This window comes from Brassica napus, chromosome A5 (assembly GCF_020379485.1).
Source record: "Brassica napus cultivar Da-Ae chromosome A5, Da-Ae, whole genome shotgun sequence".
NCBI lineage: Eukaryota > Viridiplantae > Streptophyta > Magnoliopsida > Brassicales > Brassicaceae > Brassica > Brassica napus.
In genome coordinates this window covers 5,742,934-5,755,858 of record NC_063438.1, presented here as the reverse complement: position 1 = coordinate 5,755,858, position 12,925 = coordinate 5,742,934, and the positions used below count along the sequence as shown (strand labels likewise).

The 12,925-nt window shown below is 35.7% G+C and overlaps 3 protein-coding genes across 3 annotated transcripts; all 3 read left to right on the top strand.

The window, feature by feature from the left end:
* The first annotated feature begins 3,790 nt into the window (after positions 1-3,790).
* LOC106447511 (nucleobase-ascorbate transporter 2) lies at positions 3,791-6,621 on the top strand. The gene is made up of 12 exons (XM_013889448.3): positions 3,791-4,100; positions 4,189-4,286; positions 4,372-4,548; positions 4,634-4,734; positions 4,802-4,877; positions 4,953-5,012; positions 5,103-5,287; positions 5,381-5,477; positions 5,556-5,701; positions 5,795-5,886; positions 5,970-6,047; positions 6,122-6,621. Exons 1-12 carry the CDS (start codon positions 4,010-4,012, stop codon positions 6,493-6,495), a joined length of 1,575 nt encoding a protein of 524 aa, XP_013744902.2. The 5' UTR covers positions 3,791-4,009; the 3' UTR covers positions 6,496-6,621.
* A 672-nt stretch (positions 6,622-7,293) lies between these two features.
* Positions 7,294-8,634, top strand: LOC106447512 (E3 ubiquitin-protein ligase MARCHF2-like). The gene is made up of 3 exons (XM_013889450.3): positions 7,294-7,559; positions 7,669-8,213; positions 8,371-8,634. The coding sequence occupies exons 2-3, from the start codon at positions 7,714-7,716 to the stop codon at positions 8,573-8,575; spliced, it is 705 nt and encodes a 234-aa protein (XP_013744904.2). The 5' UTR covers positions 7,294-7,559; positions 7,669-7,713; the 3' UTR covers positions 8,576-8,634.
* Positions 8,635-9,283: 649 nt separating this feature from the next.
* LOC106448943 lies at positions 9,284-11,617 on the top strand. The gene is made up of 4 exons (XM_048781134.1): positions 9,284-10,139; positions 10,211-11,148; positions 11,234-11,359; positions 11,450-11,617. The coding sequence occupies exons 1-4, from the start codon at positions 9,284-9,286 to the stop codon at positions 11,507-11,509; spliced, it is 1,980 nt and encodes a 659-aa protein (XP_048637091.1). The 3' UTR covers positions 11,510-11,617.
* The last annotated feature ends 1,308 nt before the right edge of the window (positions 11,618-12,925 follow it).

Sequence of the window (12,925 nt, the reverse complement as noted above, 5' to 3'; positions counted from 1 at the left end):
TATATTTTAGAAAATATATTTATTTGTTTGATTAGCATTTAATTATAAATTCTTTTATATCTAACTATAAATTTTATAATAAAATATTAATTTCAGATAACAACAGAATATATCTAAGAATTATCTTATGTTTTAAAACATGTTTTAATAAAATATTATTTTCAGATAACAATAGAATATATCTAACAATTATCTTATGTTTTAAAACATGTTTTTATTTTTGAAAATTTTATTATATTTATTTATAGTCAATTATCTAATATAATATATAAATATAATAGTATTAATAGAAATTCGTTTTTAATTATTTATATTTTAGATAATTTTTATTATTATTAATTTTAATCACTTATTTAATCAGATATATTTTAAATTCGTTTTTATTTTTGACTATTTATATAATTTATTCATTAAGGTTATAAACGATTTATTATTAATTTTAATCATTTTTTTAATCAGATAGATTTGAAATTCGTTTTTATATTTCGACTAATTTATATAATTATTCATTAAGGGTATAAACGATATTAACCGCTCTAACTTTTAACGTGAGAGCTCCGTTGCAAAAATTTACTTCGCAAATAATAGTATACACTATATTTCAACAAATAAAAAAATAAACGGAAATATATTGTTAATAAATGTTGGATATTAACACATATAAAGTGTTTATTCTGCATAAAACGCATATTAACGGAGAGAGTATTGACGTAGCGTTATTTGAATTTGTACATAAAACGAGTATTAACACATATTTGTGAAAGGTGTTTTTCCTTTTATATAAGTGGGAGACTTCTAATCAAAATCCATTTTTATAATCCCTAGAGTACGTGAAGTCAAGTGCTGTGTAATTTTATCATTTAGGCAGTCCACAGTGGCTAATTAAGATAATTGAAATCGCAATGAAGCACCCTCTATTCCACGATGAAATTTTCAACTACTAGACCATTGTTAATTAGTTCTGGATCGTTAAATGTTTGATAGTAACATCTTTAACAACCAATTTATTTTAAAACATTCAGTTCAGTTTGTTTAGTTGAAAATCTAGTTTATATATAAAAGAGTCGTAATCCGGTATAGTTTAATTTGGTAAAGACATAGTCCATGCATTTAACCATTGACTTTCAAGCGATATCCAAATTTTAATCCACTGTGGATAATAAATATTCTTCAACCCAATCAATTCATTTCTTTTTGATGCGTATTAGGATCTCATTATAAAACCTATACCGAAATGTTCTAGAAAAATCTTATCCTAAAAGCCTAATTAAAGCCTAAATTGCAAGCACGACGAGATTTTTCTTGTTTTATATACTTTTGTTATATTACTGTCATAAGAAAATTCATAGACTAATGAAAATAATCCTCATTACAGAACATATTATCGTTATGAAGACCACGTTAAGTTATTACATTTGTCTGGATAATATTATCTTTGTGTATTACGTAAATAATAAAACAAATTATCTAAAAGAAGTGTTTTTTTTTGTCAACTTCTAAAAGAAGGGTTTAAAATTCGAAATTCAGTGAATTTGTAAGAAGCAAAAGAAAAAAAATGAAGAATTAGTGTATTTATTGTTGGTAATGAATTGTTTGAGTCAACAAAAACATAATAATCTATATCCAAGTCTGATTAGAGAGATTTCAATACACTGAGCATGATACATGTATAACAAATAAGCCACGCCATTACATAACAGGTATTCAACCATATGCAAAACACATTTTGCCGTTTCCTACTTCTCATACAAAAAAAACTACAACGAGAGTATCATAAAACTTGATTACTCTGAGTGCCTGACAGTTTTTCGTATGTGTGATAATAATAAGAGTAACAAAGCTAAACATATAAACCCTGATAAGCTGTTTGTGGAAAAAACAAAGCCATTTTGCGTTTCCTGGCTGACATTTTGTTGTTTCTTACAAAACATTCCCGGTTTTGTAGGCACATTCAGGAGTTCCATTTCTGCATCTTGTTGAGGAGCTCCGTTGTGCGATACAGCATAGTTAATCTTTATTGATGTGTCGCTCGCATAAATTCATATGGAGAGTGATATGTAAAGGAGAGGCAAGAAAGTAGAAAGAACCATATGCACGACATCCAGGTTTAAGTAGTACTTAGTAGTGGATTAGAGTGTGTACAAGGAGACTTTGAGATGAATTCTGGCATGCTTAAGCTGTTTCTTTCTGTGGTGTTTGCCTTAATTGGGTGACGTGAACCCCGTCTAGTGCAATGATATGTCACTGCTGATTCTGGATACACAGCTTTTTCGTAAGTCCCATTTCTTTGTCTCATTTATAAAAACAAAAACCTTGGACCACTTAAGAGTATGAATGACAAAGCTTTTATGTCAAAGCTTTGGGATTTACGTATATTTGTACAGATAACCAAACATTTCTCCGTTCCATATTTAGTGCATCATAGATATAAATAGGCCTGAAAGAATAGAATCAAGCATGTGCTTATCTTGAATCACATAGGCAGCAATGGAGGCGAGAGGCAGAGGAGAAAAATTACAGCAGCATGCATGACATGAACAATTAAGTTCATTTTTACTCAAGTCATGAAACGGCACCGGTTTTGGGTCTTGTATCAGTCAACAGGTGAACGAGACTAAACCACAGAGAGGTTCTTCTTAGGTATGTCAATGTGTAACAAACGCATTGTGAATTTTTGTATTGTTTATGTTTTTATGTCCATAACCCAAATGACCCCATTTTTGTTCTTCTTGGGACGCACGTGAGTGTCTCAGTCAGATAGTCCTTTTACACCTGCACCGTCTCTTGGACCCATCTCCTGGCTCCATCTTATTACTATTCACTACTCAGACCCCAAGATAATATTTTCTTTTAAAATAATATAAAGAAATTAAAAGCAAAAGAGATGTTCATTGGTTCATTTTCTTTTCTTTTCCGAAACACATTAATTTCACATAATCATAACGTTTTCTTTTGCCCCTTTAAACTTTGGTTGGCTTTGATCATGGTCAAGTCTTCTTAATCGATTACCAAGTATTTTATCCTAACTTTTTTACTTCTGTATATTATGCTAATTATAATCAAAATATGAAATGTAGATGTTTCTTTATAAGATTTTTTTTTTTTTACAGTTACCAACCTATGAAGAATATAACTCTATTAGTTTAACTTTTTTTTAATAATGTTTCTGAAACAAGTACATATCTGTATTTAAATAATATAAGATTCGACAACTTAGGAAAAGAAAAAAAAAGGATTACCCAACGTTAACAAAACCTACAGTTACATTAAGTAATATATTTAAAAAATTCAAGAATGAAGTTTGTTCGTTTTCATTCAGAAGTTTGTCATTCTTTTCACACGGGTGTTCCGTTTTGCACTTTCGATATGTAACTGAAACCTTATGATAAAAGACACACTTGTCACAAAACACTTTTGCTAGCTTTACCAAGAATTGAAATATGGACTAGAGAACTTAAAACAAGAAGAGTTGGGAACACCAAACTAAAAAGTCTTGATAATTGAATTAGTGTAAATTGAAACTAATTAAAAGAAAGGTTGAATGAAGACAATAGATTCTTTAACTCTGGAGAATGACAGAAACATAACTAAATGCATTAAAAGAGTTGTTGATGTGTAAAGTTGAAAAAATTAATAATCATAGTTTACCAACCCAACAACAGTGTAACGGTAGTATTCTGTTTTGGCAGTTCCTTAAGGGGCATTTTCGGTAATAAAAAAATTTCAACGGTCCTTTTCTTTTCAACCTTTCTCTATTCATATAAAATCTTTAGTCATCACCATTTCATTGCCACCACCACTACCAAAAAAGTTATCTTCTAACTCAGCTGCAACTTCGAAAAAGTAAAGCTTTTTCATTTTGCCCCTTTGTCTCTTTTTCTTTTAGGTTAACATTCTCTGTACTAGGCTTTCTTAGCCATTTAGATCCTTTAGTTAGTGAACACATCCAGATAATATCATTAGAACAAGATTGTTGTGAACAAGAAAGAAAAAGACTTTTGAACAGATCATGGATCCTGTAAAGCCAGAGGAGATAAGCCACCCACCAATGGACCAGCTTCAGGGTTTAGAGTACTGTATTGACTCAAACCCTCCATGGGGTACGATCTTCCAACCCATTTGATAGTTTGGTTCTGTTCTGTTCTAAGACTTGTCTGAGTTTCTATTTCTTGATGGTGTTGTTTGCAGGAGAAGCAATAGCTTTAGGTTTCGAGCATTACATTCTTGCTTTAGGAACTGCAGTGATGATCCCTTCCTTTCTTGTTCCTATGATGGGTGGAGACGATGTGAGTATTATTACATTCTTCCATTGTTTCTTTATCCCGGAGAATCTCCATTGATGTGTCTGTCCCCTTTAAAACACTTGTGTAGGGTGATAAAGTGAGAGTTGTTCAGACACTACTCTTCATTCAAGGTGTGAACACTCTTCTTCAGACATTATTTGGAACTCGTCTCCCAACTGTGATAGGAGGCTCTTATGCCTTCATGATTCCGATCATTTCAATCATCCACGACTCTTCTTTGACCCGTATTGAAGATCCACAACTGGTATGTTTGCTCTTCTCTTGTTACAGTAAGCTACTGCTTTTGTCTGAATGATCTTAACTCTAGTGTCTGAATCTGAAAAATTTAGAGATTTCTAAGTACAATGAGAGCAGTACAAGGCGCGGTCATCGTTGCTTCTAGCGTTCAGATCATCCTAGGTTTCAGCCAGATGTGGGCAATATGTTCAAGGTATATACATGCTTGTTGCCATATTAAAAGGTGTAAACTTTAATGATTTTTTTATTTTTATTTTCAGATTCTTTAGTCCTGTTGGTATGGTTCCTGTTATTGCATTAACTGGTTTTGGACTCTTCAACAGAGGTTTCCCAATGGTATGTCTCTCTTTAAAGATTCAAGAATCATCTCTTCTTGGTTTCTTGTTTTGATTTTTGGTTTTGTGTTTGCAGGTGGGTACTTGTGTTGAGATAGGGATTCCAATGCTTATCCTCTTTGTCCTCTTCTCTCAGGTTATTATTTATTTACTTATGTGGTGACCTTATTAAAGTCTCTCTGATTAGGCTTCTTAACTGATCTTTGTTGTGTTCTTTCTTGTGCAGTATCTAAAGAGCTTTCAGTTCAGACAGTTCCCAGTAGTGGAGAGATTCGCTATGATTATAGCTTTAATCATTGTGTGGGCATACGCACATCTATTGACAGCTAGTGGAGCTTACAAACACCGACCGCATCAGACGCAAGTAAACTGCAGAACTGATATGTCTAACCTCATTTCTTCAGCTCCTTGGTTAGTTATTTTTCTTGCGTCTTAATGTTTCCTAAAATAGAGTTTTGATCATAGTGTTTTTGATAAGCTTTTTCTCTCTTTGAATTTTTTTAGGATCAAGATTCCTTATCCACTTCAATGGGGAGCTCCTAGCTTTGATGCTGGTCATGCTTTTGGTATGATGGCTGCTGTTTTAGTTTCACTCATTGAGGTAATGTAACATAATAAGAAGAATCTTATTGATGTGAGAATGTTCTTTAAAGAAGACTCTTTGTGAATGTTTTTTTAGTCAACTGGAGCTTTCAAGGCTGCTGCACGCCTGGCTAGTGCCACGCCTCCTCCACCTCATGTACTTAGCCGCGGTATTGGATGGCAAGGCATTGGGATCCTCTTGAACGGTTTATTTGGAACGCTAAGTGGTTCAAGCGTCTCTGTGTAAGTAGATGGAGTTTCAAACTAATGTGTTCTTCAATTGGTTGGACAAACAACTAGTCTAATGAGTTTTATTCATTCTTGTAAATGTTACAGAGAGAATGTTGGATTACTAGGAAGCACACGTGTTGGTAGCCGCAGAGTTATTCAAATCTCAGCAGGGTTTATGATATTCTTCTCAATGCTAGGTCACAATCACATCACACACCATCAGCTTTAGCTAAGATGTTTTCTTCTTTCTAAAAAGTATTGTTGTTTTGTCTTTCTGCAGGCAAATTTGGAGCCTTGTTTGCTTCAATACCTTTCACAATATTTGCAGCAGTGTACTGCGTCCTGTTCGGTCTTGTTGGTTAGTACTACCTTATCTCACAGGATCATTACAACTTTGATCTATCTAAACACATCTCTCTTTTGGTGTTACAGCTTCTGTTGGACTCTCTTTCCTACAATTCACAAACATGAACTCCCTAAGAAACCTCTTCATCACAGGAGTGTCTCTCTTCTTAGGACTATCGATCCCGGAGTACTTCAGAGACTTCTCCATGAAGGCATTGCATGGTCCAGCTCACACCAATGCTGGTTGGTTCAATGATTTCTTGAACACAATCTTCTCCTCTTCACCAATGGTGGCACTGATGATTGCAGTGTTCTTGGACAATACTCTGGATTACAAAGAGAGTGCTAAAGACAGAGGGTTGCCTTGGTGGGCTAAGTTCAGAACATTCAAAGGAGATAGCAGGAATGAGGAGTTCTACACTCTCCCTTTTAACTTAAACCGTTTCTTCCCTCCTTCATAAGTTTTGTTACATGTTTGTGTTTTGACTCAGTACTTGTATTGTGTGTGACTTATCATCACCCAATTATTATTTTATATCTATTTGAAATTATTCTTTTTAATCTAATAAAAGATCATATTTTGATAATTATAGTATGGTACTTCCTATGCAACCCTTATCTCTACTAAAATCTAATATGGGTTGGGTGGTAAAATGTCTTTTAGATTTTTAAGCTTTGTAGCCATAAATGGATTTACAATCTCTATGCTATTCATTATTGATTCATATTTGCTTCTGGTTGGTATAGGAGGGTAGGTATGAACTTTTCAGAGTAGTCTATAATGGTTTTGCCGGTTTAGTGTTTCACTTTAATCGTCCAATAATGTTCTTTTTCTCTTTCTGGCTATACCTACCAAATATTTGAATTTATATAGTTCTTTTTGGGTCAAAATCACTTTTAAATTTATAAATATGTGGAGTACATAAAGATCCCATAGTCAAGATGATTAATTAAGTCCTATGTGATTAATGATCAAATTTTCTTGATAAATTAATTTTAGTTAATTAAATTATATCTTAAATTGTTAAGTTATACAAATATGTGTTCTCTATTATTAACTTCTTATTAAATTTGTCTGACCAATGCTTAGTACAAAAAGGAAGGAATATGATTACAATATAATAGTAGCCATTTTATTTAGTATTTATTTTGGCAACAAGGTTTTGCTAATTAATTAAATAGAATTAGAGTTGATAAATCATCTTCACCAAACTTACTTATGCTTATTTATTTATTATATATATATTTAAGAGAAAAGGGTACCAACCAAATCTTCTGTTAGCTCGTGCTTACCGAAACAGACAGACAGACAAATTGCAAAGAAGAAGAAACTTCAACCGAAGAGTAGCTGATTAGAGTAACTGTAGCGACGTTTTCCCTCAAGGGATCTCTGATGCGAGTTTTTTTAATTATTTTTCTTCCGTTGAGGCATAAAGCTGAAACAAAACGAGACCTTTGTTGAGATTTTATTGTTCCTCTGGTTCATAAAGTTCGTCTCTTTTCTCTCAAGCGGATCTGGATTCTGGTAAAGTTTTGATTTTTTGAGCAATTTACATTGTTTTCAGTTTAAGGGCAATGCTGTTTCTGTTCACACTTTGTCTGATTACAGTCATACTTGATCTCGAACTTTGTAGGAACCTGGGAACTGAAAACCCTTTTGTCTTTTTTGGAGCAAAAAAATGGACCCGGAAAGTTGTTTGAGATCGATCAGTGTTTGTGAAAGTTCGAGTGGATCTGTGCTTGTCAAGGGTGAAACCAGTGACTCTGTCTCAAAACATGTGTTGGTTGAACAAAGCGAGACTAAACGGCAACAACGAGATGAAAATGATTCAAGAATGGGCAAAGATGGTGTTGGATGCTGTAACGTTGTTCATGAGGTAGAGAAGGATACTTCAACACGTGTCTCAGCTTCTGTTCTTAGAGAGAGTGATGCTTCAGCAAAGGAAAAGGCGGAGGAGTTCCACGTGGTGGATTTGAGTAGTTGTGGAGGAGAAAGTGATAATGGGCAAAGTATATGCAGGATATGTCATGTTGGGTCTGATCAAACACCTGATAGAGTTTCTGGTAAGACGACAGTAGTAACCCTGGAGTTGATTCAGATTGGTTGCAAATGCAAAAACGAGCTTGGCCTTGCCCATTTTCACTGCGCAGAAGCTTGGTTCAAGCTAAGAGGAAACAGGTAAAGAACTCATTATTAGACTTAATAATGTTGTGGACTCTGTGTTTTGACGCATTGACTAATCTCTACAAGATTCATCTTGAAAAGTTTCAGTATTAAGTCAAATCTCTTTACAGAAAAGTCATGGTTTAAACCTCTCTTGTTGTGTTCTTGGCAGTGTATGTGAAATCTGCGGCTGCACAGCGAAGAATGTTACAGTTAGCTTGACAGAGGAGGAGTGGAGCGAAGTATTAGTAGACACAAGAGTTGATGAGAGAAGAAGACGTGGAAGTAGACAATCTTGCTGCATCCTTATTGTTTTTATGCTAACTATCATTCTGCTTCATTGGCTATTCAAAAAGTTTAGCACAAAAACCAAATGAATGAATTTAGTTTTGTAAGTATATATCTGTCTGGTAATATTATCATAAACGTTTTAATCTAACTCTGTCCAAGAGGAAACTGATGGGGTTATGGTTGGTACGGAGGAGAGTGACTAAATTTAAAATTTCGAGAAATTGATTCCAACAAAGTAAAGGTTAAAAATTAAGAAAACAAATTGAGATTAAATTTGAAATGGTGTTACTTTGTATTGAATAACACGGTAACTAACATTTAGGAATAATTAAAGATATCCTTCTTCACCTGTCACCACCTCCTCTCTCAGACACTCTCACTCTCCATTTCTCGATCACATCACAACAAGACATTCGATCTCGAGAAAGTGAAGCGAGCTCTAGAGATGGAAACTACATTCTATTCTCCTGAACGAAGGTAACTAATATTAACACAAACCTCTATACGTAATTTATAATTTACTACTTTTATGTGCACCAATCACCACTTAATACTCGCACGCTAGGTGTTCGACGAAATTTCACACTGAGGGATTCATTTCCAAAAATCAAAACTTTATATCATCGAAAAATCTTTCGTCTCCACGTGTCACCTCTCAAGAAAAAAGAAAGTTAACAGCTTTTTTTTTACGTTCTTTCTGGCGCTCCCATAATCTTGAAGCTTGGCGTCCAAGAAAGAAGAACTTTTCTCAGAGAAAATCCAGAAGAGGACTGCGACAGCTGGAATCACATCACATGGCTAGCTCAGAGAAAATTGGAGCCACGGACGAGGAGAAGATAGTCGATGCATACGCTCAAGCCGAAGTGTTCCTCCATGAAGGTGATTACGTGAAGGTGTTGGAGATAACAGAAGCAACCATCTCCGTTCACGGCGCGAATCCATCATGCTATCGCCACCATCTTCTCCAAGGCGACGTGTTCTTTGAATTGGCGAGCGTAGCGGATGGTAACGAACTCAAAACTGTGTACCTGTTTGCGTGCGTTGATGCTTACTCGGTTTCAAGTCGTCTCTGTCCGGAATCTGTACGATCCTTCCACGGGTGTTCTCTTTCCCTTATTGAGTTGGGTGATAGGCTTGGGCTAAGCAAGTTCTATGAGAAAGCTCATTCCAAGGCTAAGCTAGGGCTAGGATTGTGCATGAAGATCCTTGAACCTCAAGGAATAGAAGATGATTTGCAGTCAAAAATTGAGGCTGCAAATAACGCTATGGTTGTGCATGATACAACTAGCGTGGATGATCAAACACAAGAACAGGGGAAGGGAGAGGCTGATGTTGATCTATTGAAGAAGTTGTGGAGTAAGCTGGATGAGAAAAGCAAAAGAGACTTGTTGGTTGTGGACAGTAGAGGTTTTGTGGATTATATACAGTCTGTCCATGCCAAGACAAAGGCTGAGAGAAGACACTTTTCCGAGTGTTTGTGCATCGACGATACTCTTCGGTGGAGAAAGTGGAAATGCCGCATCTGTCCACAAGTCAATTACTGCTTGGTAGACTGTACATGGCACATTCTAGAGACGCATGTCCAAAAGTTTCAACCTCGAAGCAGTTCCCGTCCTAGGCGTTTGGATGAGTGTTTTGCTAGCATGATACGTTGTGGGAATTGGGAGCCTGTGGATACAGCGGAGGCAATAAATGTGATCAAAGACAAGATTGAGCGCAAGGAAGAGCTTGTGATTGGCCTATAGCGACTGATGAGACGCGGAAAGACATGCTCAGACAGTTGGGTCATGTTCTCAAAGATTATTCTGAAAACGATATTATGCCACACAGCGTTTGGGATTGGTTGATGGTTTATACAGAGGAGAATGTGAAACTGCCTCAAGTTCCTGGGGACTACCTTGAAAAATGCAAATTCTTCAAGAGCCCTCAATGTCTCTGCTTTCTAGAAGAGAAGAACATTGAATACCTTCTGGAATATGTTAGAGAGCTAAGCACAGATCTTCGTGCAGGTTTGGTTTCGAAAGTGGTTGATGGGTTATGGGTAAAGTCGCTGGTGAAGGAAAGAATCGATATTCAGAGAGTTAGTTTTAATCTGCTTCTAGATGAGAGGCTACTGTTTGAAGGAGAGCATCGTGATTATGATGACGTAGGGACAGTAAAGACTTTCAAGTCCAGTGGAATTTATAACCATGTGATACCTAAGGGTGATGAGATTGTCTCTTGGCTTCTAGACTGCCCACCAATCGATGCAGAGTTCGTGTCCCAAGTGGCAGAGGGTACACAGAATCTTGAAATATGGTTAGCAGCATTGAGAATAGTGCGTTCCACAGCTAGGAAAGAAGAAAGCTACTACACTAAGAGAGACAAGCTGCTAACGTATGATAAGATGTTGGGTGAAGCTGAAGCCCTTTGTGACAAAGAAGACAAGTGGAGGAATGCTTATCAGAGGAGCAGATATGCGTTGGTGCTTAGACGTAAGTGTGAGAAGCGTTGTTTTGTCAGTGTGGTAAAGGATATTCTTGAAGGAGCTGCTACTCCAAGATTTGGAGAATTAGATGACAAAGAATTCACGGATGGTACATCCGAGCTCTTTACTACTGTACAGAATGATGCAGTCAGAAGAAATCTGTGGAAGCTCAGAAACTCACTTAACAAGAAGGTCGTCTTCTTCTTTTTCATTTCAGTAAGTTCTGACCTGTGACATGACAGCTGACTAAAGCAAATCTTGGGCGGCTTTTTTGCAGGTCATTTCCATTGATGCGAAGATTTTGCTGAACGAGTGGACGTACAAGAAGCTACACGAATTTGCAAGACTATCAGTCATCGAGAACCGTTTAGTTGTTATTCCATTTGTAAAGCTCTATTTGCAGGTTGTCAATTTTTTTTTTATCAAAGATCAGTCATTTGGTGTTTAAGTATTTCTGAACTGCTACTTATATTATAACATGTTTCTCTTGCAGGATAAATTGAAGCGTTTGCTGAAAACGCATAAGAGAAAACGCATAAGAGAAAACGCATAAGAGATAAACTTTTGGAGACTCATTTTCTTAAGTATCTCTGTGAACAGACTTTTAAGAAAATGCGGTAGTGTTGTGGAATTATAATTCAATAGACACATCAACTACTACTACAAAGCCAATGTCTTCTTTGATAAACATAATAGTCTCATGTTCATATTTTGTTTTGTCTGGATTATATTTAAAGAGTAGTTTCGTACGTCGAGCACAAAAATCATATAATATATAAATTTAGTTGAAAAAATGTTTCAAACAAAAAAATAGTCAACTCTAAACATTGAAACACTAACTCAGTGGGCTTTAGACGCATACTCTCTTGAAGGTATTCTAGTAGTACACAAATGAAATTATGGGCACGAGTCAAACTTTTACTTCACTAACCAAAAAGGACTATATATATATATATATTTTTTTTTTTGGTAAAATGTTAAATATTATACCATTTTTGAGTTTTGACAGAGTTTACAGAGACAACTAGTAGCGGAATTGCATAATGAAACTAAACAGACGGACAAAAGCAACAATGAATTGAAACCAAAGAAGAGCGACAAACCTAATAACTAGCTAAACAGCGAGACGCGCTAAGACCAAGCGAAACCAGAAGGTCGGAGATAGATAGCCAGTTACCACGAGCTACCGATAGATAGGCGCCCTCAAACCTAGAAGCTACGGCTCCTGCAGCTTCCTACCACCTTCCCAACACAACCAACTCGAAGAATCAAAGCACAGACTTACTACCAAACCAGACAGACGCACCTCCGACGGCACGAGAGAGAGCCTTCACGCGACGATGCCGTCGTTCAAACGGCAGACCTGAAGATTGCCGTCTCCAAATCCGACCCTTTGTGACCGTATACACCCTTTGAACCGAAATCTCATATAGAGAGAGCGGACCGAACAAAAGCTAACCCTCCAGAAGTGAACCTACAAGAGAAGCAGCAAACCCGAGAGCCGAACTGCCGCACAGAGACAAGAGAATGGCCGCATCGACCATAGGAAAAAAAAGGACTATATATTATATAGTGTCAACGCATTATGTCACTTTATCAACATTCATAAATTGTAACTAAAGCCTCTTTCCCGCTGATATATATACTACCACACACACACATTCAAGGGACTATGTTCTCTCATAATTAAGAATGAGCACGAAGCAAATAATACCATAATTTTTAATATTTGTAATTTATTTTGTATTTTACGGATATTTAATTTTTTTTATTTGCTTTGTTTCGATAAAATATGGATACCTGATTTTCCGAATATCTGAAATTTTTTAAAAATATTTGCTAACATTTATTGATTTTACATATATCTCATTTATTTTGTTCAATACAATCAAATCTAGAAAAAAATGTTGTTTAATCAATTGTTGTGCAATAGAAGGTTGATCCTCCGTGATTTGCAAACCAATTATAC